Consider the following 23,299-nt stretch of genomic DNA (forward strand, 5'->3'; position numbering starts at 1 on the left):
CTTTATTGCTGAGTCCCAGACAGTCACTTTGAGTATAAAAGCCAGTACCCAAGCAAGGCCCTGGCGGCAGGACCAACCCCTCTGCCGCTGGAGCCGGCCGCCAGCCCTTCGCCCGTGTGGCTGCTGCTGCTCCGGCTCACACCTGGTGCGCGATCTGCTCGACCTTGCGCAGCATCTCCTCCGACTGCAGCTGCTCCAGCGTGAGCAGGGACAGGCCCAGCTGGTCCTCCTGCCAAAACCACACAGCCTGTGAGAGCAGCGCCCCGGACCGAGCTTACAGCCAGTTCCCCCCTCCATGGCTGGGACCAGCCCCACCTCCCACTGCCACAGGACGGCGCTCACCTTGTGGAAGGGCTGGGCCATCTGGCGCAGGAAGTACTTGGCCACCTGCACGGCCTCGTCCACCGTGAGGTTGAGGTTGGCGTCCGTGATGTGCTCCTGGATCCAGCGTGGCAGCTTCCCCCGCTTGTCTGCCCGGGCAAAACGCTACCAACCAAAGAGACCCAGACAACCCTGAGCTGTGGGGCCACTGCCCACCAGAGTGTGCCATCTCCCCCTCGGGTGAGCATGCTCAGCAGCCACGTCCTGCAGTGCCCACCGCCCTGCCCCATCTGCCCACGCACCTTGTCTGCAAAGATCATGAGCCCGTAGTCTGTCTTGCCCCGGATGGCCCGGCCCACGCACTGCGCCGCGTGCCGCATGGCGTCGAACGTCAGGAAGTCGTTCTCCCGAATCTGAAACTGATCCCGCAGGTACTCCAGCCGTGCCTGAGGGGGCAAGAGCGGGGTTGTGGCACACACCTGCCCTGACCAGCTGCAGTGGACGGGACGCGGCCTTGGGCCACGAGGCTCCTGCTATTGACCTCAACTTCAGGGGGCAGCAGGGCGGCGACCCCGTGTGCTCCCCCCACCCCGCAGGGCCCTGTAGGCTGATCCCCATTGCGCTCTCAGGAGGATAATCTCTGCGCCCCTCCCCCCAGTGCACTGGGTCCCAGCTCACCTTGAGGATGCGGCTCTGGGTGTAGACATAGGGTACGCCGAACATGATCACCGCTCGCCCGTAGTGGTGCACTGCAGGGGCAGATCAGAGGTCAGGCTGCCACCCTGCCTCACGCCACCCCCGGCAGGTGCCACGCGAGGGGCCTGTGGCCAGAAACCGAGCCCAAGCTATTGCCAGCAAGGACAGGCCCGAGGGCACCTTGCCCACCGTGCTCTGCCCCGGCACCCAGAGCGAGCCCTGCGGGGACATGTCGTACCGGCTGGGAGCAGGAAGAGCTGTGCTCAGGTCAGCGTTACCCACCGCACAGAGGGCGCTGAGAAGGTCCTGCACCCCCAAACAGCAGCAGGCCAAGCAGGGGGGCCGGGGCAGGGCCACACTGGCACTCCCCGGCAAGCAAACTCACCGAAGTCGATGCCTTCGGACACCTTTCCCCTGGCCACGGACAGCAGGATGGCTCCCCGCCCGTTCTCGCAGGCCTGTGTGCAAACAGGGGTCACGCCAAGCTGGGACCATCCCCCCATCCCGGCCCAGCCAGTGCTGCGCAGGGGAGAGCTGGGGCTGAGTCCAGGAGCGGGCACGGCCAGTTTCAACCCAGGAGTCTCCATCCGCCCCTGCTGGGACACGGCGCAGTCCAGCTGCTGCGTTCCAGCCCCGCGAGGTTCAGGCACTCGGGAGATGAGGGAGAACTGTCACAGGGGGAGCACCCTGGCCCTCCCCAGGCAGCAGGGCAGGGCTCAGCCAGCACGGGTGCTGCAGCAGAGCTGCACTGCCGTAACCGGCCTGGCACGAGGAGTCGGCTCCCTAGCGCCAGGCAGCTCCGCTCCATCCCAACCAGCAGCCTCACGCCCTGTGCCGAGCCCGCAGGGGCCAGCCCCTCCTTCCCCAGCACCGGGGCTGGGCGGGTGCTGGCACAGTGCCCACCTCCTGGTACTTCTCCAGCGCCATGCTGGTCTCGGCTCCGTCCTGCGTCTCGATGAAGATGAGCTTGTTGCGCTGGATGTTTTCCAGGATGCCCTGTGGGGAAAGCAGCCTGGGTCAGACACCGGGGCTCAGCTGGGACCCACGGCAGGGCCAGATGCAGGTTCCAGTCCCACTCACAGCTTTGTGGGGGACAGCAGCACATTTCCCTTCGGCGGGGGCTGCAGCATCTGGCCACGGGCGGCTCTGCTGCGTCACAGGCTGGAGACCAAACCCGACAGGCGCTGCTGTGGAACCCTGCACTCCTCCCTGCCAGCAGGGTCAATGGGGAGCAGGAGGGGCGACCCCTGCCCTTCCCTCTCAGAGGGGTGGAGTCGAGTCCCATGGGGGACCTGACTGAGGGAGCGGGATGCAGCCAGGCACCCTGATGCCAGCGCACCATGCCAGGAAGGGTGCGGCCTGGAGCTGCCTCACCCAGGAGACTGGCAGGGAGTCCCAGGAGAACTGCGGCTGGAGATGAGCCTGGAGAGAAGCTGCTTCCCCAGAGACTCGCTGTGGCTCAGTGCCCGGCCAGGCAGCTACGGCTGAGAGCAGGCAGGACCAGAGGTCAGGACAAACCCACCGGCTCCTGCCCCGCCAGCAGTGGGCACTGCCGCAGGGAGCCAGCTAACACAGCCAGGGCCCTTCCCAGCCACTCCCTGCTGGATCCTTTAAAGGGCCTTTTCCTGCCTGCATTCCATGAGCAACACGCAGCTGAGACATCCATCCATCCGCCCGCTCAGGCTGGCAGGGTCCTGGTGTCGCACTGTGATCTCTCCTCTCCCGGGATGGCAAGGGGCTGGTCTGGATCCCAGATGCCTGAGTGCCCATTAGGCACCAGAGTTCATGGCGTTAACAGAACTCAGCCTAGGAACCCCCAACACGGTGCTTGCTCAGCCAGCGTGCCCACAGCTCACACCCTGCCCGCGGGCTCTGTGCCGCCGGCTGCCCTGCCACATTGTCTCCACACCAGCTGCAGTGTCTCCACCAGTGGCTGTGGCAGCAGCTGTGTGGGCAGGGAAAGCAGCGGGCACCAAGTCTGGGATTTCTGGCAGTGAAGTGGAGCAGGGAAATCCCTTGCGACTGCCTCCCAGGCCACCCTTCCCGCCAGCCACTCCAGCAGCACTGGCCAGACCTCAGGGCACCTCTGCGTCCAGCCCCCCACTAGCCCCCCTGTACACACCTGCTCGTACCACGAGGCCACGATGTTTTCCATGTACTGGTAGCTGGTGAAGAAGGCCACAATGCCATCAGGCACGATCGCAGACATCTCCAGCAGCAGGTTGCCGTAGTTCCGGATTACAGCTGCAAACGGGCAGGGAGGGTCTCATGGGTCCAGAGCCAGATGGGCCGTGGTGAACACCCACATGGTGGTGGGGCAGGGACTGAAGCGGAGATCTGGCCCCCCACTGGCCCATGCTAGGGGCAGTCCCAGCCAGTGCTCGCATGGGTGGGGGGGGGGACATGTTCAACTCCCCAGTGGTAGAAGGCGGCCATGGGGGAAGGGCCACAGGCCTGGAACTGCATTGAGTCACCTGGCCAGGAAGGCCGCCAGCTAAGTCACACCACGGGGCGGGGCTGGTCCATTGGTGCCCACTGCCCAGCTCACCCTTGCACCCTGCAGAGCAGGGGTCCCCGCCCCCCCAATTCTGGCACAGCAGCCCCTGGCAGAACAAGGGGAGCGGCTGCTGCTACAGCCCCCACAGCCCAAGCTGTCACTGGGGGACCCTAACTCTGCCCACAGGGCCAAGGCAGAGGGGAGCCGGGGGCAGGGGGGGGAGCCCCTGGCAGGACAGCCTATCACCACAGCTGGGAAGAGGAGAGGTGATTCCAGGGTGAGCCCATGCCCCAGGGTGGCGCCCACATCCTCCCCCCAGGTTAATGCCCTGTAGCAGCCCTACCAATGTCCTCACGGGTCTCGAACTTGGAGCTAATGGCCACCTGGTCGTTTCCTCGCCCCACAATCTGAAAGGAAAACAGGACGCTGGCAAGTGGGCCCCGGCCCAGAGCCAAGCTGGGCCCAGCTGCCCCCAGGAGAGCAGGGGCTCAGAGGTGCCCAGCAACTGCCAGACAAGGGGAGCACGGAGCTTTCAGCAGACACCACCACCCCCAGCCCAGCCGCCCACTCACCATGGGGCAGAGACAGGTCCTGGCCAGAGTCATGGTGAAAGTGGCCATGGTAACAGGATGGAAATCCAGGATCTTGGGGTATATATCCAGCGGGGACAGCGTCTACATGGGGAGATGGGGTGAAGCATGAGCTGGGGGGCTGCTGTTCGCCAGACACTCAGCCCATGGGACCTTCGCTCCAAAGGCCTGGATATGAGGAGGTGGCTGAGCAGAGATGCCAGCTACAGACGGCTCGAGTGTCTCTGCTGTGCCAGGGCAGGGCTCTGCTCTCAGGGTGACCCACATGCAGTGCCAGGGTTTGGGGGGTCCCCACACACACGTGGGAGCCAAGCTGGACTCGCAGCACTGGGTCACCAGCCCAGCCCATGGGCCCTTGGCAAGCCAGGGCAGCAGAGGGCTCCAGCCACGCACCCTCAGAATTCCCACCTATGCCCAGGCCAGGCTGGCTCTGCAGGGGACGGAGAAGCCGGGCTGGCCCAAGTCGTGGCACACACCAGAGATGCAGCCCTGAATGCACCAGGTGGGGGGAGGCAGAAGCACCCGGTGAGCGGGAAGGGCTGTTTCTAGCAGAGCCGCCATGCGGAGCAACGGCCAATCACCGGTGCCCCCAGCGGCCACAGCTGCAAGACGTCCCAGGCCCAGCGCCACACCAGCTCCCCACCCTGGCCCAGGCTGCCACTTACCCCCGAGGTGATGATGACCGACTGGAACCTCTCAAAGACTGGCTTGATGGCGATGGAGGCGTCCATGCAGCTGGAAGGACAGGACGAGTGTCTTGGGGGGTGGGCAGCAAACAGCGGTCCCTGTGCAAGCCTGCCCACCCCCTGCCGCTCACCAGAGCCCATGGCCTTTCCACGCCTGTTCCCCCGCCCGCTCACCTGAAATGCAGGATGGGGTTGGCGATGGTGGGGGTCCTGTCGTCGAAGGGCTCTATGATGATGGTGAAGCCTGCAGAGGGGTCAGAGCTCTGGAGTCAGTGAGGCGTCGGGATCTCCCTTCGTTCCTCATCCCACAGGGCTCCCACCTCCCCTCACCACTGAGATGCGGCCCCCCCAGGTGGCAGGGAGCTGCTGATTACCAGCACCACCCGCAGTGGCTTCAGCTGGACGGCTCAACATCTCACCCCCAATCGTGCCAGGCTGGGGCACATCCCTGTACTCAATCCCCCGCCCCTTGCTGCTCTGCTGGGGTCTCCACACACACACTGACCAGCTGCACCCCCGTATTCACTCCCTGCACCCCGCTGTACGGAGCTTTGTACCAAACATGCCTTGTGAGGTATCTGGAGACTGGTAACTCGCTGGTCACAAACGTGGGGAAACGTGTAGCAACGTTGCGTGTAAAGCTATGAACAGAGGCTGAAATCAGGACCGAAGCGTTTCCCAGACACGCCTGGGCAATGGGTAAACCCGTTTCTCAAGGACAAAGGAGAAGCTAATGCCTGTAGCCAGGTGTCATCCCCTGCCCAGTGGCCACCTTTGGCAGTGGACAGTAGCAAACAGATCTGCATCTTAGCAAACAGGAGCAAGGAACCTCTGTCACCACCGTGCTCCTGGTCTCCGTCATTGTGCTGGGAATGACCTTTGCCGGGGTAACCCTCAGGAAAATGCTTTTCAACAGGGGCCTGAACCATGAAAGGGAGGAGCAAAGGCAGCGCTCCGTCCTCCGCTCCCACTTCCCCCGAAGAGAACCGAAGGAAGAGCCACTGAACTTGGGCAGCAGATCCTGGCCTGGGACTTTGTCCAGCAGGTACACTGGGAGCCCGTGGTAAGGGAGCCCACCTCGACCCCAGGTTAGGCTGTTACGCTGCAGTGCTAGGAAGAGATTTATCTGTAGTTCTCTCATAACCATTTCTGACTTCAATGCCCTGGACGTGTGCTCCCTTAAAACCTGCCTCCGTGTAGCTAAATAAACGTGTTAATCAGAATGAATCCAGGGCTGGGAACTGGGCAGGGACCACCATGTGAGGCAGCAGACTGCTGTATATTGATCCCCTTAGGTGGGCAAACTTTTTGGCCCAAGGGCCACAGCTGGGTATGGAAATTGGATGGCGGGCCAGGAATGCTCACAAAATTGGGGTTAGGTTGCTGGAGTGGGTGAGGGCTCTGGCTGGGGTGCTCCAGACAGGGACCGAGGGATTCAGAGTGTTGGGCAGAAGATTGGGGTGTGGGAGGGGGTCGGGGTGCAGGCTCCAGCCGGCGCTTACCTCAAGCAGCTCCCGGAAGCAGCGGCATGTCCCTTCTCTGGCTCCTACGCGGAGGCAGGGGCAGGTGCTGCCTGTGCAGCTCCCATTGGCTGCAGTTCCTGGCCAATGGGAGCTGCGGGGGCATCGTGCAGAGCCCCCTGGCTGCTCCTATGCATAGGAGGAGTGGGGGGACACGACGCTGCTTCCGGGAGCCACACAGAGCCACGGCATTCACGCATGGAGCAGCCCCCAACCCTGCTCCCTGGCTGGAGCACGGGAGCAGAGCAAGCCCCAGACTCCACTCCCCAGCAGGAGCTCGAGGGCCAGATTAAATCGGCTGGAGGGCCAGATATGACCCCCGGGCCGATGTTTGCCCACCCCTGCCTTAGAGCAGCAACAGACCTAACACATCTGAACTAGCCAGGAGAGGGCTGGACTGTGCAGAACACGTTTGGGGGGGAACATCTGGGGCTGGGAGTGAGCGAGGGTCACCCTGCAATGGTAACCCAGGCCGGCGGGAGTGAGCTAGGGTCACCCTGCAATGGTAACCCAGGCCGGCGGGAGCGAGCGAGGGTCACCCTGCAATGGTAACCCAGGCCGGCGGAAGTCAGTGTGGCTGGCGTTTGCCGACAGCCTGCTGGGGCGAGAGCTGCTGGAATAGACACTTGAGGTGCGACCGGCAGACTGGCTGTGAGCGGCCCAGGCGGAAGCCACAGCAGCATAGCATCAGGGGGCAACCGAGTCTGCAGGGCAGGGGTGACCCAGCCCCTCTCTGGTCTGCATTGCCCCAGGAATGCTCTAGCCCTTGTGTAGCTGGAGACCCACCCAGGGACCAGTGGGGGCAGCCTGGCTGCAGGCCACCCCTCCGACGGCTCAGGGCAGGAAGTGCCCAGCTCGGCTGCTCTGCTCTCCCTGAAACAGCACCTGCACTGCCTGTGAGTGCTACACACAGGAGCTGGGGCCCCGCTGCTCGGCTTCTCCCGTTAGCCATCCGGTCTCACCCAGCTTGCCCGCCGGGGGCACCACGGAGATGGGAGAGCAAGTGACGACGGGCTGCTGTCCCAGATCTGCAGTGGTGTCTGCAACCCCCCGCTGAACTCACACAGCCACCGAGCTCCTGGGAGCCTGGCCCTGGCGTGACAGGCAAAGATACGAACGAGCAGGAAAGCCAAGCCCTGCTCACCCCCTGCACTCAGGCCCCGCTCGCCCCCTGCACTCAGGCCCCGCTCGCCCCCTGCACTCAGGCCCCGCTCGCCCCCTGCACTCAGGCCCCATCCATCCCCGCTCGTCCCCTGCACCCAGGCCCTACTCACCCCCTCCAGCCCCACTTGCCCCCGCCCACTCCTGGCTCCACTCACTCCCTGCACCTGGGCCCTGCTTGCCCCCTCCTACCCTGCCACCTGCTCACCCCTGGCCCCTGCTCACCCCCTCCCCACCCTGCACACCCACTGCCCGGGCTCCACTCCCAGCACTAGGAGAGGAGCAGGTGCCCACCAGGCCCAGCTGCTTTGTGCTGCTCTGGGAGGATGGCAAGCGTCTGTGCCAGCCAGGCCCACAGGGCCGCCACACTGAAGGGAAGGCCCCAGTCACGTGCTGGGAGGGGAGCAAGCTGCTTAGCACTAAGAGGATTGAAACTGCTGCATCCCCGCGGCTGAACGCTTAAGAAATGTATGTGGTATTTATATTCCATTGCCACGTCAGCACGCCGGTCTAGAGAGACGCCTCACGCCCCACGGGCCAGGGCACACCCAGCCCCCCGTCCACGGGCCCGGCCCCTCACCTGGCATCCATGGGCCCAGACACACGGCTGGCCCCACTTCCCTCCCCTCCCCGGCATGCTCTGGCCCAGACAAATCTGCAACCCCCTAGTGTTCCCCTTTCCCCAGAGGGCCCTGAGACCCACAGCTGCTCCCCCAAGGAAGGAGGGGCCAAGGTGAGCGGGCCTGGCTCCTTGGCTGGGGGACAGGCTGCTGTGGGGTGTGAGCCAGGAGCCACGCGCTGGGGGTTGGCACCGAGGGGCTGGCTCCCGAGGGGCGCCGGTCAGGGGCCGAGAAGGCCAAGACTTTCTCTCACTGTGCTTACGGCACATGCCCAGGCCTGGCACGGGGAGCCCCACATTCTGGCAGGCCCCCTGCGGCTCCCTCCACCTGCTCCCAGCTGAGCAACAGCCCGGTTTGCGGGAAAGAATGGCCTGGGCCCCGTGGAGCCAGGCACAGAAGGGCCCCGCGGCCGATCTGGGATTCCTGGGCAGTCTGACAGCAAACGCAGCCCCGCGCCCCCTGTGCACCCAGCATGCACCCAAGGGACTCCGGCACATCGGCGGGGCACCCAGCCAGACTCGGAAGATTCACTGCCGCCTACTGTAGACACCAGCCGCTGCTGCCACCCCAACCCTGCAAGAGGAGCTCAGTGAAGGGCCATCACCCAAACCCAGCCATGACACCGAGGAACAGAGCTCTCAGTGGCAGCACTGGACTGGTGCCAGTGCCCCCCTCTCCCTCCAGCAGCAGCCTGAAGGCTTCACGCCCAGAGCAGGACGTGCTTGTGAGCCTCAGCTCCCTGCAAGCCCCTCAGATTGACCGGGAAACCAAGGGGGAGCCACCAGGCCAAGGCCACAGCACGAGCGACACCAGAAGTCCTGGCTCCCGGGGGCGGGGCACCTTACCCTTGGCGTAGGTGCTGACGAGCGTGGCGAAGTTGGCGATGAGGGTGATGGGAGAGAAGTCAGCGATGTCCACGATCTCCAGCGTGCGGAGCAGGGAGCGCAGCCGCTCGGCACAGAACCTACGGCAGGCACGAGAGGTCGAGGGGGTTACCACAGTGGGGGGGATGTTACCTCCAGGGGAGGAGACGCCCTTTTATCTGCCCTCCAGCCCCACACACTGCAGGGGGGTTGCTGATCCCACTCCCAGCCTGGTGTGGCTGCAGAGCCAGCCGGGCTGAGCAAAGCACAGGGCATCCAGTGGCCTTGGGCAGCGCCAAGCACAGGCACCTCCATGGCACTCCACATGGGCAGTCTGGAAGCAGCTCAGCCAAGAGGGGGCCGAGATTCAACAACTCAAACCCTGTACGACAAGGGGCGCTGCGAGACCTGTCTGCCCATATCGGAGGAGTGCCAGCGCCTCCAGGGGGAAGACATGGCAGAGGGGCGGGTGGGCAATGCCCAAGTGGGGAGGGTATGGGGACAGAGCAGACGGCAGACCAGGCGAGGGAGGGGTGCTGAGACCAGAGGGGCAGGCTGGGACAGGGAGGGATGCAGAGCAGAGGGGCAGGCCAGGGAGGGACGAGCCAGGCCGGGCAGGGGTGCAGAGCAGAGGGGCAGGCCGGGCCAAGGAGGGGTGCAGAGGGGCAGGCCAGGGGAAGCCAGGCCTGGCAGGGGCGCAGAGCAGAGGGGCAGGCCAGGCAGGGGTGCAGAGCAGAGGGGCAGGCTGGGCCAAGGAGGGGTGCAGAGGGGCAGGCCAGGGAAAGCCAGGCCGGGCAGGGGCGCAGAGCAGAGGGGCAGGCCAGGCAGGGGTGCAGAGCAGAGGGGCAGGCTGGGCCAAGGAGGGGTGCAGAGGGGCAGGCCAGGGAAAGCCAGGCCGGGCAGGGGCGCAGAGCAGAGGGGCAGGCCAGGCAGGGGTGCAGAGCGGGGCAGGCCAGGTAAGGCAGAGAGGCAGGCCGGCTCTGCTGGCCGGGCCCAGGCCAGCTGCTTACCGCAGTGGCTTGCGCTCGATGCACACCTTCTCAAAGACGTCCTTGAGGAAGGAGGGGGGGCTTTCCTGCACCATGTGATGGACCCGCAGCCGCGACTTCAGGTACTCCAGGAAGCGCTTCATGAAGCCCACGAAGTGCTCGGCTGTCCGGATGTTCCCAGGCACGGCCTCTGCAAGGGGTAGAGCCTCACTCTGAGTCACAGCCTGCCCCTGCCCACGCCCCACCCCCAGGGTGAGCATGCCACTGCTGCAGCCCACCCCTCCCCAGGCCCCTGTCCAAGGGGGCACACAGATGCCCACCGTGCCTTCGACTGCAGGGCCTGCGCTAGTGGCCGGCAACCAGGGCTCAGGCTCCATGGTTCCAAGGAGACCAGAAGTGCGAGCAGGGAGAGGGCTGAGAAACACCAGCTCATCTCATGTACCAGGGGGCCTGGGAGAACAGTCGCTGAGTCAATGGAACCGATGCCGTGGGGGGAAGGCTCTGTGTCCCACTCCCCACCCGCCCCCAGTGCCCTCAAGGTCAGTCAGTCCCCCTGCCCTGGGGCTGGACTGGAGCCTGCACCCCTTGGAGGGGAAAGGGCCTGCATCCATTCCCTGCCTACCCCCACCAGTGCCAGCCAGTCCCCTGCCCTGGGGCTGGATGGGATCCAGCTACACCAGTATCCCATACCCCAGCCAGCCAGTTCCGTTTGTTCCGGCTGCACTGGGAGGTGCTGGTCCCCAGCAATGCCACCCTCCCCGCACCCGCTAGCAGGGCCCACCTTGGAGAATCTCGTCGGGCAACACCGGATTGGCCAGGTAGATGTCCGTTTCCCGGGCAACGTTGGCCTCTCTCAGCCCCTCTACCAGCCGCCTGTATTCCTCCTTCAGCTTCTGGGCATCCGTCTCCTTAATCCTGAAAGGGGAGCAGCGCCCGTGAGCCCGGATGGGCGTGGGGAGGGCAGGGAGGGGGCACGGGGAAGGCACTCACTTCTGGATGGTGGCCTGCAGCGTGGTCACGTTGGCCTGGCAGCGATCCAGCGTCCGGCGCGTGATGTTCACCCCCATGGAGTCGATGCACACGTTGTCTGCGGGAACAGGGCACCTGGTCTCCAGGGGAACCCAGCAGTCGGGTGGGCAGGGGGCCTTGGGGAGGGACTAAACCCCAGGCGGGAGCGGGGCAGAGACTCCGACTCCCCTGACAAGCACCAGGCTGGGCAGACGCCCCACAGGCAGAGAGAAAGGACAGGTCACGTCTGCCAGTGGGGCCAGTAACAAGCAGGGACGGGGGGCAGGGACTGGCCTTTACATACACGCCCCCCTGACCCAGAGCAGACAGTAGTTGAGGACAACAGCCATGACAGGCTGGGGCCCAGGGACATCTCGGCACGGGGCCTGGGGCAGTCCCACTGGCTCGGACAAGAGCAGCGTCCTGTCCCGAGTGACAGCCGCAGGGCGGGAGCCAAGAGCCACAACAGGACACGAGGGACTTGGCAGAGGAGACAGGGATGCCCTGAACCAGGAAACATTCAGACGCCAGAGAGCGGACACCGGGGCACTGGATCCAACCGGCCCAACACAGGCACCGGGCTGCACGGCCCCGAGCAGGGAGGCACCAGAAGCAATTGGGCACCTCGTTAGCACAGAGGGGTTGATGAAGTGGAGGTAGATGGGAAGGGAGCCGAGCCCTCCCACTCCCCTGGGAGCCCAAGGGGCGTGACAGGGAATGGGAGCAATACCACGCCCAGCCATCTGGAGAGAGAGCCATACCCGGATCAGGCGGGGAGTCGTTCCCCAGGGGACTGGTGCAGGGATCGTCTGCTCAGCACATTCATAACCAGCTGGGACAGCGTGCCAGCCAGCAAGGCATGGAGCAGCCCCGCAGTGCCAGCGAAAGGCTCAGCCGCCCCCACCAGGGGCCCTTAGTACTGAACGGCAGGCAGGGACCTGGCACACATGGCAGGCAACGCCCCCCCCAGGATCCTGTCTGCCCCCTGCGAAGGCTCAGCCATCCCCCATTACCAATGTTATGAGCTTCGTCAAAGACGACGACGGATTTCTTGGCCAGCTCCTTGGACACCAGGTCTGCGATCTTGGGGTCCAGCAGGTAGTGGTAACTGTACACGACAATGTTGGCGTGGAGGATCTGACCAAAGGGGGGAAAGGGTTAATGCCCAGAACACACACACACACACACACACCGGGGGCCCAGAGACAGGCAGCCTCCGGGTTGGCATACCACCTCCCTGGCGAGCCCCGGAGGGCCACAGGCCAGCAGCCTCCAGGTGAGAGGGAGGCTCCGTGCCCAGCAGCAGGGCTGTGCACAGCAGCAGTTGGGACGGGCTGGCATAGCGGGCAGCCGCAAGGCACTCGACAGCCCTGTCGCCCAGGCAGGCAGCTCTGGGTGGGATGGGCTGAGGCTGCTCTAGCTGCCTAGGCCACTGAGCGAAGGGAACGTCCGGAGCCCCCAGGGGGGAAGCTCAGGGGGGAGGCTGTCGACCCCGCCACCTGCTTTGCCCTGGTGGCTCGCCCAGCCCAGGCCTGGCCCCACTCAGACTCCTCAGGCACACATGGCCCTGGGGGACCAGCGCCCCAGCTTCAGCCTCTGCCCAACCCAAGTGCCCCTGGGCAGCCTCCCTGGGTCTGCCAGGAGCCTGATTAGATCTCACTCGCTCTGGGGCAGACCCACTCCAGTCAATGGGTCAGGGCCAGCATTAGCGCAGAACTGGGCCCAGCGCGGGAGCACCCGGCCTGGGTCACAGCCAGGGGGCAGAGGAGGCCAGAGCCACCAGGGCTGGAGGACAGGCTGGCACTGTGCTCAGCAGGGGGGAAGTCACCCAGCCCAGGAGCACAACCGCACCCAGCATCACAGCTCCTTCCCCTCGCCAGGCAGCGCTGGCCTGGGCTCCCTGCTGCCCGCCCGGGGAGGAGGTTCAGTGAGCTCCCAGCCCCCCAGCGTTGGCCCGCCACATACCGAGTAGCGGGCGAGGAAGTAGGGGCACCAGCCCTTCTGCCGGCAGTACCCTTTGAGGTCATCCAGGTTGTAGACGCCAAAGGGGATGGGCACCTGCCGCCCATGGGCATCGAACTCCTGCGGGGGGCACAGCACATTGCACATCAGGGCCTAGCGCCACCCGGGCTCATGTCCCTCCCTCTGCTGCGCCGGGCCTTGGGCCAGCCCATCCCCAGCTGCTCCAGCTCAGCCCCTTCACGCTACTGTCCCCGCTGCCCAGCTCCCTGCCCATTAACCCCTCCGAGCGGCCGCGGGGACGCCTCCCATCAGTGTGAATGGCAACAGCCAGCAGCCAGGCAGCAGAGTGGGTCTCCTCTTTGCCAGTGTCCTGGGCTGGCTGCTGGGGCCGGGAGCTTCCCCCGGGGAGGGCAGACCTCTTGGTGCCACCTGGCGGAGGGGTTTACAGGATCCCCTGGGTCTGATGTCTACATCATCCTGCGCCAACGGGTGGCATGTGCGGTCTCTAGTGAGAGCCCCTAGCCGGCTGGTCACAGGACAGTGTCTGAGGTGGTGCCTGTCAGTGTCGTCCTAATGCCTGTGAGTTACGACCAGAAGGCGATGCACTGGTTCAGCTCCGGCAGGGGATACTGGCTGTGGCTCTCCTGGGTCTCGTGCGTCTTACAGTGGGAGTCCACTGGCACAGGAAGCCACCAGCTAACCAAGACTGCAAAACTGCCATGGCACCACACGAGCTCCGGAACGCAGCAGGCGGCGCCCTGCTTACGCCTAAGATCAAAGACCAAGGCCGCTGTGCCTGGGGAACCCAGAGACACCTGGGATCCTCCCCACCGGGGCCCAGCTGCCAACGGTTTGTCTTATGAATGCAGGGTCACGGCCGGCCTGGCTGGGAAACGCTGGGAGAAAACCCGGGCGCGAGACCCCCTCAGACAGGCGAGCGGCTGGTGAGTTACATCTGGGATCTGGAAGGCGAGTTAGGATTTTGTTTGACTCGTAACCATGTTTCCAATACTCCTCCCTCGAACCTTTGCTCTTTGTCCCATGAGCTTCGCCTGGTTCTCAGTCCAAACGAACGGAAGGGCTGCGAGCTGGGCTGGGACTGGGGAGCCAGGCTGGGCGCTCTGGGCCAGCAGATCTGTGACTGCAGCGTGCGGGCGCTGGGAGGCTGGCGTGTGCCTATTGCTAACCCGCAGGCGGACGGCGGAGCTGAGCCAGGCTGGCACAGACAAGGCTCCCACATGCTCCGGCAGATGGCAGCAAGGTGCCACACAGCCCGGGGTACCCCGGGAAGCATCCCAGTAGCCCTTCGGTTCTAGTGACAGTGCTCAGCTGGCGTGTCAAACCCCCGCCCCGCCACCTCCCGGGAGGGGAAGGCTGGCCCCATGGGCTGGGAGGGGCTGACCCTCGCCCAGAACCCGGCTACCTCAAAGAAGCGGCACGAGGGGATGGCGCTGTCCCACTGCTGCTGCGCCCGCACGTACGACGCCGTCAGGCTCAGACACTTGCTGTCCACCTCCTTCCCGAACCGCAGCGAGCTCACCTACAACGAGCAGCCGTCAGGCTGGGCAAAGAGCCACGGGCACCTGGCCACGGGGCCCTCAGTTCTGGAGAGCACCATGCGTAACGCACGGGGGGGCTGTCTCCCCTCCTCTTCCTCATCTGCCAATGCCCCTCACTCCCGACCTGCAGCCCCCCTGCTATCCCCACGGCTCTGTCTGTGCCCCTCACTCCCGACCTGCAGCCCCCTGCTATCCCCACCCTGGGCACCATCCCCACGGCTCTGTCTGTGCCCCTCACTCCCGACCTGCAGCCCCCTGCCAGCCCAGCCCTGGGCACCATCCCCACAGCTCTGTCTGTGCCCCTCACTCCCAACCTGCAGCCCCCTGCTATCCCCACCCCGGACACCATCCCCACGGCTCTGTCTGTGCCCCTCACTCCCAACCTGCAGCCCCCTGCTATCCCCACGGCTCTGTCTGTGCCCCTCACTCCCAACCTGCAGCCCCCTGCTATCCCCACCCCGGACACCATCCCCACGGCTCTGTCTGTGCCCCTCACTCCCAACCTGCAGCCCCCTGCTATCCATGGGCGCCGGGTTATATGGGCTGGAGGAGCCCCAGCCCTAGGAATATTCAGAGCTGTGGGCTGTGCTCCACCAATATCTGGAGCTGGATTTCTCCCCTGGCCCTGCCTGGAGCAGGCACTGGCCCCTGGCTGCCACTACCATCATCCCCAGCCCCGGAGCATCCCCGCCCACCCAGTAGCGTAGTGGGGTGGAAGGGGGGAAGCAGCCGCTCCCCTTTGAGCACATTTTACAAAATCAGCACCTTTCCAGGCAGCCAGCACTGGGCTCCGGACTTGGAATCCGGACCGGGTTTTGCGTGTGGCCGCTAGCTGGCTCTGGGCTCTGCAGGCAGCGTGGGCTGGTTGCCGGGCTCCCCCAGGGAGAGGAGGAGGAGCTCGCAGCTGCCCGCTCCCGGAGCCAGGGCAGGCTCTGCCGGGAGGGGGAGGGGCGGCAGCGCAGCCCCCCCCCAGTGCGGCGGGGGACTGAGGAGCAGCAGCCCCCCGGCAGCCCGATGCAGAGCAAGGCAGCCACGCGGTAGGGAAGGGGGCTCTGAAGCCCAGCTGGTGCTGGTGGAGAGGGAAGGCGGGGGGATGTTTTTTTCTCCTGGTCTCTCTTCAGCAGAGGGACTGAGGGATCAGCAGGACCAGGAGGCAAAGGAGTGACTTTGGGTTATTGCCCCCCCACTCCCCTGCCTCAGTGCTGCGCCCAGGGCTGTGAAAGGGGTCTTAGTGCAGCTTGTGAAGGAAGGGGAGGGGGGGGGTAAAGGTGCTTTAAGGTGCCAGTTGTGTCTCCTCACCTCACTGCTGACTAGCTGCAGCCCCAGTGCTCAGAACTCAGCAGTGATCTCAGGGGCTGCACAGGGCTCTGTAGGAGTTCTCAGTTGCCTGCTAAATGCTTCCACAACGCCACCTTTTCACTCAGTACATCCTGAATAGTGGGGACTGGGGGCAGGGGACGGGGGAGTGTAGCAGATGCCAATTTGAGGTGAATAGTCTCTTGGCCAGATTCTACTGTGTTTATGGTGCTTTGTGCCATGGGCTGGAGCAAAGTGGCTGGTGGATAACCAGGAATCTGGTTAATAATTGTTCTCTAAATTCAGCTTTCTTCTTTCTCTCTCTCTCTGAATTATCACTAATTCAAAATAGTAGTGTGCAAGCTGACTGGATAATGGTAATAGCATAATCTCTTGTTATAGCACTGCCTGATTAGTAATTGGATATGTTGGCTGGCACCTTTTTTTACGTGTTCACTCCCCCTGATGTTAGAACCTGGCTACACCACTGGGGAGGGGAGCTTCCTAGACCTGTGCAGCTGGGGCTTGGGTGAATTTTGTGATACCGTGCCCCTCCCCAGCTACCACCCTGCAGTCCCACTCCTGCACCATGCTGGGCAAGGGGCAGCCCCATCCCCAGTGAGGCTTGGTGAGGGGTGGCAGCAGGGGAGGCCACACGTGATGGCAACTTCCCCTCCCCCCGGTACCCACCATAGGGGAGGCGAGTGGGCTTTCTGGACCTGAGAGGGACCCTAGGAGCATGTGCAGTGACTGGGGGGGCAGAAGGGGTCCCTCCCCTGGAGCTTGCTGCTGCCAGGGAGGGTGGAGGGGAGTCCTCTTTGGCCCTAGCCCTGGGGCAGCTTGTCTGCACCCCAAGTTCCTTATCCCCAGCCCTGCCCCAGAGTCCTCACCTGACGGGAAAAACACGCAACTTAAATTTGGTGGTCAGTTTAGAGTATCATAGAATATCAGGGTTTGAAGGGACCTCAGGAGGTCAGCTAGTCCAACCCCCTGCTGAAAGCAGGACCAATCCCCAACTAAATCATCCCCGCCAGGGCTTTGTCAAGCCGGGCCTTAAAAACCTCTAAGGAAGGAGATTCCACCACCTCCCTAGGTAACCCATTCCAGTTCTTCACCACCCTGCTAGTGAAAAAGTTTTTCTTAATATCCAACCTAAACCTCCCCCACTGCAACTTGAGACCATTGCTCCTTGTTCTGTCATCTTCTACCACTGAGAACAGTCTAGATCCATCCTCTTTGGAACCCCCTTTCAGGTAGTTGAAAGCAGCTATCAAATCCCCCCTCATTCTTCTCTTCTGCAGACTAAACAATCCCAGTTCCCTCAGCCTCTCCTCAGAAGTCATGTGCTCCAGCCCCCCAATCATTTTTGTTGCCCTCCACTGGACTTTCCAATTTTTCCACATCCTTCTTTAAAATGTGGGGCCCAAAACTGGACATAGTACTCTAGATGAGGCCTCACCAATGTTGAATAGAGGAGAATGATCATGTCTCTCGATCTGCTGGCAGTGCCCCTACTTATACAGCCCAAAATGCTGTTAGCCTTCTTGACAAAGGCCAGAGGAGGGAGTGTTAGTGCCTGTGTGGACTTCCAGGAAGCGCATGGTGTGGAAGGGGATGCTGGGATGCTCTGGAGGAACCACTCCTTCAAAGCCAGTCAGGACTCTGGGGGAGCCTCCTCTCTGAGCAGACTGTCTCCAGGGCAAGAAGTTTACACCTTCCTGGGTCTGACCTCAGAGCATTCAGCATGCCCTTCCACACCATGCACTTTCCGCAGTGAGTCCACCCAGGCGGGGTCCTGGGGCAGCCAGAGGTCCCTGCACCCCAACTCTGCAGTCAGACGTGACTCTCAGCCAGCCAGTAAAACAGAAGGTTTATTAGACGACAGGATCACAGTCTAGAACAGACCGTGTGGATACAGAAAACAGGACCCCTCAGTCAGGTCCATCTTGGGGGGGTGTGGAGCCCAGACCCAAGTTCTGGGCCTCTCCCCATTTCTCCAGCCAGCTCCAAACTGACACTCCCTCCTCTGGCCTTTGTGTCTCGATTCCGGACAAGGAGGCCACCTGATCTTTGTCCCCAACACCTTCAGTTGGCACCTTGCAGGGGAAACTGAGGCACCCACACAGTATTCAGAGAAAATATTAAGAACATTCCCACTTCATCACAACAGGTGCAACAAAATATAATATTGTATATTGAAGTAGGCAAGTGCTGCTTCTGACTTTCCACTTGTAATTGACCCTTATAATCTTGTGGCACTGACGTGTTGTAGCTTCATTTTATATCAGCTTACAGGGCGGGAGCGGGGGGGGGGGGCACCACTATTTTGGGCCCCACCAAAAATTACACAAACCTGCCGCCTATGCTGCTATCCCCAACCTGGGCACCATCCCCACGGCTCTGCCTGTGCCCCTCACTCCTGACCTGCAGCCCCCTGCTATCCCCACCCTGGGCACCATCCCCACGGCTCTGTCTGTGCCCCTCACTCCCGACCTGCAGCCCCCTGCTATCCCCACCCCGGACACCATCCCCACGGCTCTGTCTGTGCCCCTCACTCCCGACCCGCCGCCGCCCCCCATCCCCACGGCTCTGTCTGTGCCCCTCACTCCTGACCTGCAGCCCCCTGCTATCCCCGCCCTGAACACCATCCCCACGGCTCTGTCTGTGCCCCTCACTCCCGACCTGCAGCCCCCTGCTATCCCCACTCTGGGCACCATCCCCACGGCTCTGTCTGTGCCCCTCACTCCTGACCTGCAGCACCCTGCTATCCCCGCCCTGAACACCATCCCCACGGCTCTGTCTGTGCCCCTCACTCCCGACCTGCAGCCCCCTGCTATCCCCACCCCGGACACCATCCCCACGGCTCTGTCTGTGCCCCTCACTCCCGACCTGCAGCCCCCTGCTATCCCCACGGCTCTGTCTGTGCCCCTCACTCCTGACCTGCAGCCCCCTGCTATCCCCGCCCCGGACACCATCCCCACGGCTCTGTCTGTGCCCCTCACTCCCGACCTGCAGCCCCCTGCTATCCCCACCCTGGGCACCATCCCCACGGCTCTGTCTGTGCCCCTCACTCCCGACCTGCAGCCCCCTGCTATCCCCACCCTGGGCACCATCCCCACGGCTCTGTCTGTGCCCCTCACTCCTGACCTGCAGCCCCCTGCTATCCCCGCCCTGGACACCATCCCCACGGCTCTGTCTGTGCCTCTCACTCCCGACCTGCAGCCCCCTGCTATCCCAGCCCTGGGCTCCTCCAAGCTCTGCCACTGCCCCTCAGTCTCAACCCACAGCCCCCTGCTAGCCCAGCCCTGGGCTCCACCCCCACAGCTCTGTCTGTGCCCCTCACTCCCGATCTGCAGCCCCTGCTAGCCCACCTTGGGCTCCCCCAGCTCTGCCGGTGCCCCTCACTCCTGAGCCGCTGCCCTGCTATCCAGCCAGTGTGGCGATCACTGGCACATGTCAGACTCAACCACACATGCTCATACAAAGGGGCAGCTGCTGGGGCACACAGGGCAGTGGAGTCACCTGTCACTCTCTCGGGCCAGGACATGCACAGGAAGGGGCAGGGCAGGGGGATCTGGCTCCGGAGGAGGGGAGGGCAGGGGGCAGCAGTTCCACAGTCACTCCATGGAGCAGCCTTGGCCTCTGCCCAGGGCTGGCCGTGGGGCGGCAGGCACGGAGGGCAGACCAGCCCTGGGCTCCTCCCCCGGCCTGACAGGCAGCTGAGTCCTGGCTGTGCCCCAGAACCAGGGACCCAAGGGTAGGGAGCCAGGAACCGACTCACCTCAGGGTGGATGCAGAGGTTCTTCCTGGAGCTCAGAGCCAGGCCGAGGAAGGGGAGCTTCTCCCCCGTCCGCTTCTCATAGAAATCCAGGAGCTTCCGTAGTTCCTCAATGACCTGTCGGAGCAGGGGCAGTGAGAGGCCCACCATGATCCCCCACACCCTCTTCTCCCCGCAGAGCAGCGAAGGGCCCCGCTGCGATCCCCCGCCCCCTCTCCCTCCTCCTCCCAGGGCGGTGAGGTGCCCTGTCACCATCCCCCCCTGCATTCTTCCCCCTGGGGCAGCAAAGATCCCGTCACCATCCCCCCCACACTCTCCCTCCCCCCACTCGGGTAATGAGGGGCTCCCCCACAATCTCCCCACTCCCCATCACAGGGCAGCAAGGGCCCCCCATGATCCCCACCCACCCAACACGGGGTCACGAGGGGCCCCACCGCATACAGGTCCGTCCCCCTCACACACTGGTCACCTTCTCGATCTCAGGCACGGTTCTGGAGCAGTAGATCAGCTTGGTCACCTCCAGTGGATGGGCCTAGGGAGAGAAGCCAGGCACCTGCATTATTGGGCAGGGTGAGGGCTTCGCTAGCCCCAGAGGTCACCGATGCCGAGCCTGGAGCAGCCAGGGCATCAAACTCCCCAGGCTGCTTTCCCCTCCCCACCACCGTCACAGCTACAGCCCAAGGGATGGGGGGACGGGGTGAGCACTCCCACCTGGCTATGGGGCGTAGCCTGCCCAGAAGGGGCCCTGACCCCCAGCCCCAAGAGTCCCCAGATCAGGGCTCTGCCAGTGGAGCAAGCAGAGGCAGCTCCAGCCCCTGCCCAGACCCAACCACGAGGTCTGCGGAATAGCGCCAGTGCTGGGCCAGCACCTGCCACGTTGGCCTCGGGGGAAAGTGCTTCTCCCAGTGGACCCCCCCTAGACACACGCTTGGCAGCCCCTGCCCCCAGTTCTTGCCTGGCACTCACCCGCTGGTAGGCCACAATGAGCGACAGGAGGGAAATGGTCTTCCCAGTCCCCGAGGGCATTTCCAGCACGCCATGGCCCTGGGAGAGAGGAACAGCCGTCACACAGGGAGCCCCGAGGGCGTGGGCAGGGGGCTGGCAGGGAAGGCTGAGCCAGGGCCTACGGAGCCCCGATGCCTGCCTCTGCAGGGACCCAGAAGGGCCAGAGAGGAGACAGCAAGAGTCCTGCGAGCTGAAGTCACCAAGCCTGAGACAGAGGCAGGGCTGGGAGGAAAGGAGGCTGCAGAAGGACCCCACTGGCTGAGCAAGGCCACACTGGTCCCTCCCAGCAGAGTGGCCTGGGCAGCGCAGGGGCAGTGTCACACTGGGGGCGGGGGGGGGGGAAGAGACAGGAATAGGACATATCACAGCCAATGACCCTTGCACCCACAACCAGATCTCAGGCTCCAGGGGCAGCAACCACCACCCATTCCACCCCCACGGCTGTCCAGCCAGGGGACCTCTGGGGCATCTCTCCATCTTCTGGAGCAGGGTGTTGACCGTAGTGGAGGGAGGGCTGTGCCAGCCCGGCAATCTGGCCTGGTGGCATGCAGCCCCCACAGCATATCATTGCCCCCAGGACACAGAGCTTCACCCTGCTAATTTCTGAGTGGGCACCACATCTGCCATCCAGCCCAGGGTGCCCAAGCCAGGTGACGGGCTGCATGCCAGGAGCCCCACTTGGGCAGGGCTCAGGGGCTCCGAAGGGTACATGGGTGAATACAAGCACTGGTATTTAGCCATGCACAGTGAGATGTGCCACCCCCGACCCCGGTGCTCCCCACCACCACACAGACCCCCCCACCCCCGGGAGGGACCTTGGCATCCAACGTCCTCTTGAGCTCCAGCATATACGAGTACTGCTCCGGGTAAATGTAGTCATAGGGGAAATACACCAGCAGCCCATCGATGTTCAGCCTGACAAGGAGATCAAGTCATGGGCTCAGAGAGGCAGCCGAACCGTTGCTATGAGGGGCACTCTGGCACAGTGGGGCAGAGGAGGCTGGCCCAGCAATGAGCACGCGAAATCACTGTACAGCACGTCCGGGTTTTCCCAGACACAGCGTCTTTTTCAAACCTCCTTTCTCTGTCCAGCTCCCCTTCCTGCTGTCCCCACCTCCTCCATCCCCCACAACACCCCCCAGCACCCCTTCCTTCCCCATCCCCCACAACACCCCCCAGCACCCCTTTCCCCTCCATCCCCCCACAGCTCCCCTCCCTACTGTCCCCACCTCCTCCATCCCCCACAACACCCCCCAGCACCCCTTCCTTCCCCATCCCCCACAACACCCCCGCGCACCCCTTCCCCTGCTTGCCCCTCACCACCACCCACCGCCCCTTTCTCTCCATCCCGCTATCCCCACCTCCTCCATCCCCCACAACACCCCCCAGCGCCCCTTTCCCCTCCATCCCCCCCAGCTCCCCTCCCCGCTGTCCCCACCTCCTCCACCCCCCACAACACCCCCTGCACCCCTTCCTTCCCCATCCCCACAACACCCCCAGCGCCCCTTTCCTCCATGCCCCCACAGCTCCCCCGCTGTCCCCACCTCCTCCATCCCCACAACACCCCCAGCGCCCCTTCCTCCATGCCCCACACCAGCACCCACCGCCCCTTTCACTCCATCCCGCTATCCCCGCCTCCTCCACCCCACAACACCCCAGCGCCCCTTTCCCTCCATCCCCACAGCTCCCTCCTGCTGTCCCCACTTCCTCCACCCCCACAACCCCCCGCCCCTTTCACCCCAGCGCCCCTCACTCACTTCATGACTCCGAGCCTTCCCCCACACACGCCTCATCCCAGACCTGCCCCGCCCTCTGCCGGTTCCCACCTCGGTCCGCCGCGCCCGCCCTCTCCGCCTACTGGCTGGAGGGCCGTCCTGTTGGGCAGAGTCCGACTGCCATTGGGTGAAGCCCTTGCCAGTCAGATCGGAGAGGCGGGGCCTTGCCGCCTGAGCCTCAGGGTAGGCCGACAGCCCGTAGCGCGGTGGGTTCGGCTGCACGGCGCAGGCATGAGCAGCGCAGGGGATCGCTATGAATGGGCAGGCGTGAGCAATCGAGCCCAGAGCTGCAGGAGCAGCTCAGCTGGGATCTGGGGGCTAGGGTGACTCTGGGGGGTGGGTTGGGGTGGATGGGGGTCAAGGAGGGGTCAGGGGGAGGATGACCCTATGGCAAGAGAGGTGCTGGCAGTTCTCAGGGGTTTATGGCCAGTTTCACATTGTTTGTTGCCGCAGCTCCGGAGTCATGGATTTTGGGGGGAGCCACAGCTCATTTAATAGGTTCTAGAGTCATACATTTCAAAGCTAGAAGGAACCATTGTGGTCATCCAGTCTGGCCCCCTGACCCCTGTAGAGCACAGGCCAGAGAACTGCCCCAAAACAATTCCTAGGGCAGAGGTTTTAGGAAAACATCCAATCTTGCCAGTGATGGAGTATCTACTGCAGGGGTAGGCAACTCATGGCACGCGTGCCAAAGGTGGCACTTGAGCTGATTTTCAGTGGCACTCACACTGCCCAGGTCTAGCCACCGGTCCGGGGGTGGGGTGGCTCTGCATTTTAATTTAATTTTAAATGAAGCTTCTTAAACATTTTTAAAACCTTATTTACTTTACATACAACAATAGTTGTTATATATTATAGACCTTTTAAAAACGTTAAAATGTATGACTGGCACCCGAAACCTTAAATTAGAGTGTTCGCCCTGCTGCCACGTGGGCTCCATAACACGGCTGGACACTGTTGCTGTGGCACAAGG

General features: G+C 63.6%; 1 protein-coding gene across 2 annotated transcripts; it reads right to left on the reverse strand.

Moving 5' to 3' along the window:
• Positions 1 to 3: 3 nt before the first annotated feature.
• Positions 4 to 22,388, reverse strand: ERCC2 (ERCC excision repair 2, TFIIH core complex helicase subunit). Of its 2 annotated transcripts, XM_039509660.1 has the most exons (23): positions 22,309 to 22,388; positions 21,367 to 21,466; positions 20,513 to 20,590; positions 20,016 to 20,078; positions 19,550 to 19,663; positions 14,337 to 14,453; positions 12,917 to 13,033; positions 11,965 to 12,088; positions 10,934 to 11,030; positions 10,725 to 10,858; positions 9,965 to 10,133; positions 8,937 to 9,055; positions 4,965 to 5,034; positions 4,770 to 4,839; positions 4,087 to 4,188; positions 3,858 to 3,921; positions 3,140 to 3,261; positions 1,921 to 2,013; positions 1,403 to 1,475; positions 1,000 to 1,070; positions 624 to 767; positions 343 to 486; positions 89 to 229 (listed from the first exon to the last, which is right to left on the reverse strand). In XM_039509660.1, exons 1-23 carry the CDS (start codon positions 22,311 to 22,313, stop codon positions 137 to 139), a joined length of 2,283 nt encoding a protein of 760 aa, XP_039365594.1. In that variant the 5' UTR covers positions 22,314 to 22,388; the 3' UTR covers positions 89 to 136. The 2 variants fall into 2 exon arrangements, with proteins under 2 accessions (XP_039365593.1, XP_039365594.1); XM_039509659.1 differs by lacking the exon at positions 1,000 to 1,070 and having other exon boundaries at positions 4 to 229.
• Between the last annotated feature and the right edge of the window lie 911 nt (positions 22,389 to 23,299).

The sequence above is a fragment of the Mauremys reevesii genome, linkage group 22 (assembly GCF_016161935.1).
Source record: "Mauremys reevesii isolate NIE-2019 linkage group 22, ASM1616193v1, whole genome shotgun sequence".
Lineage (NCBI taxonomy): Eukaryota > Metazoa > Chordata > Testudines > Geoemydidae > Mauremys > Mauremys reevesii.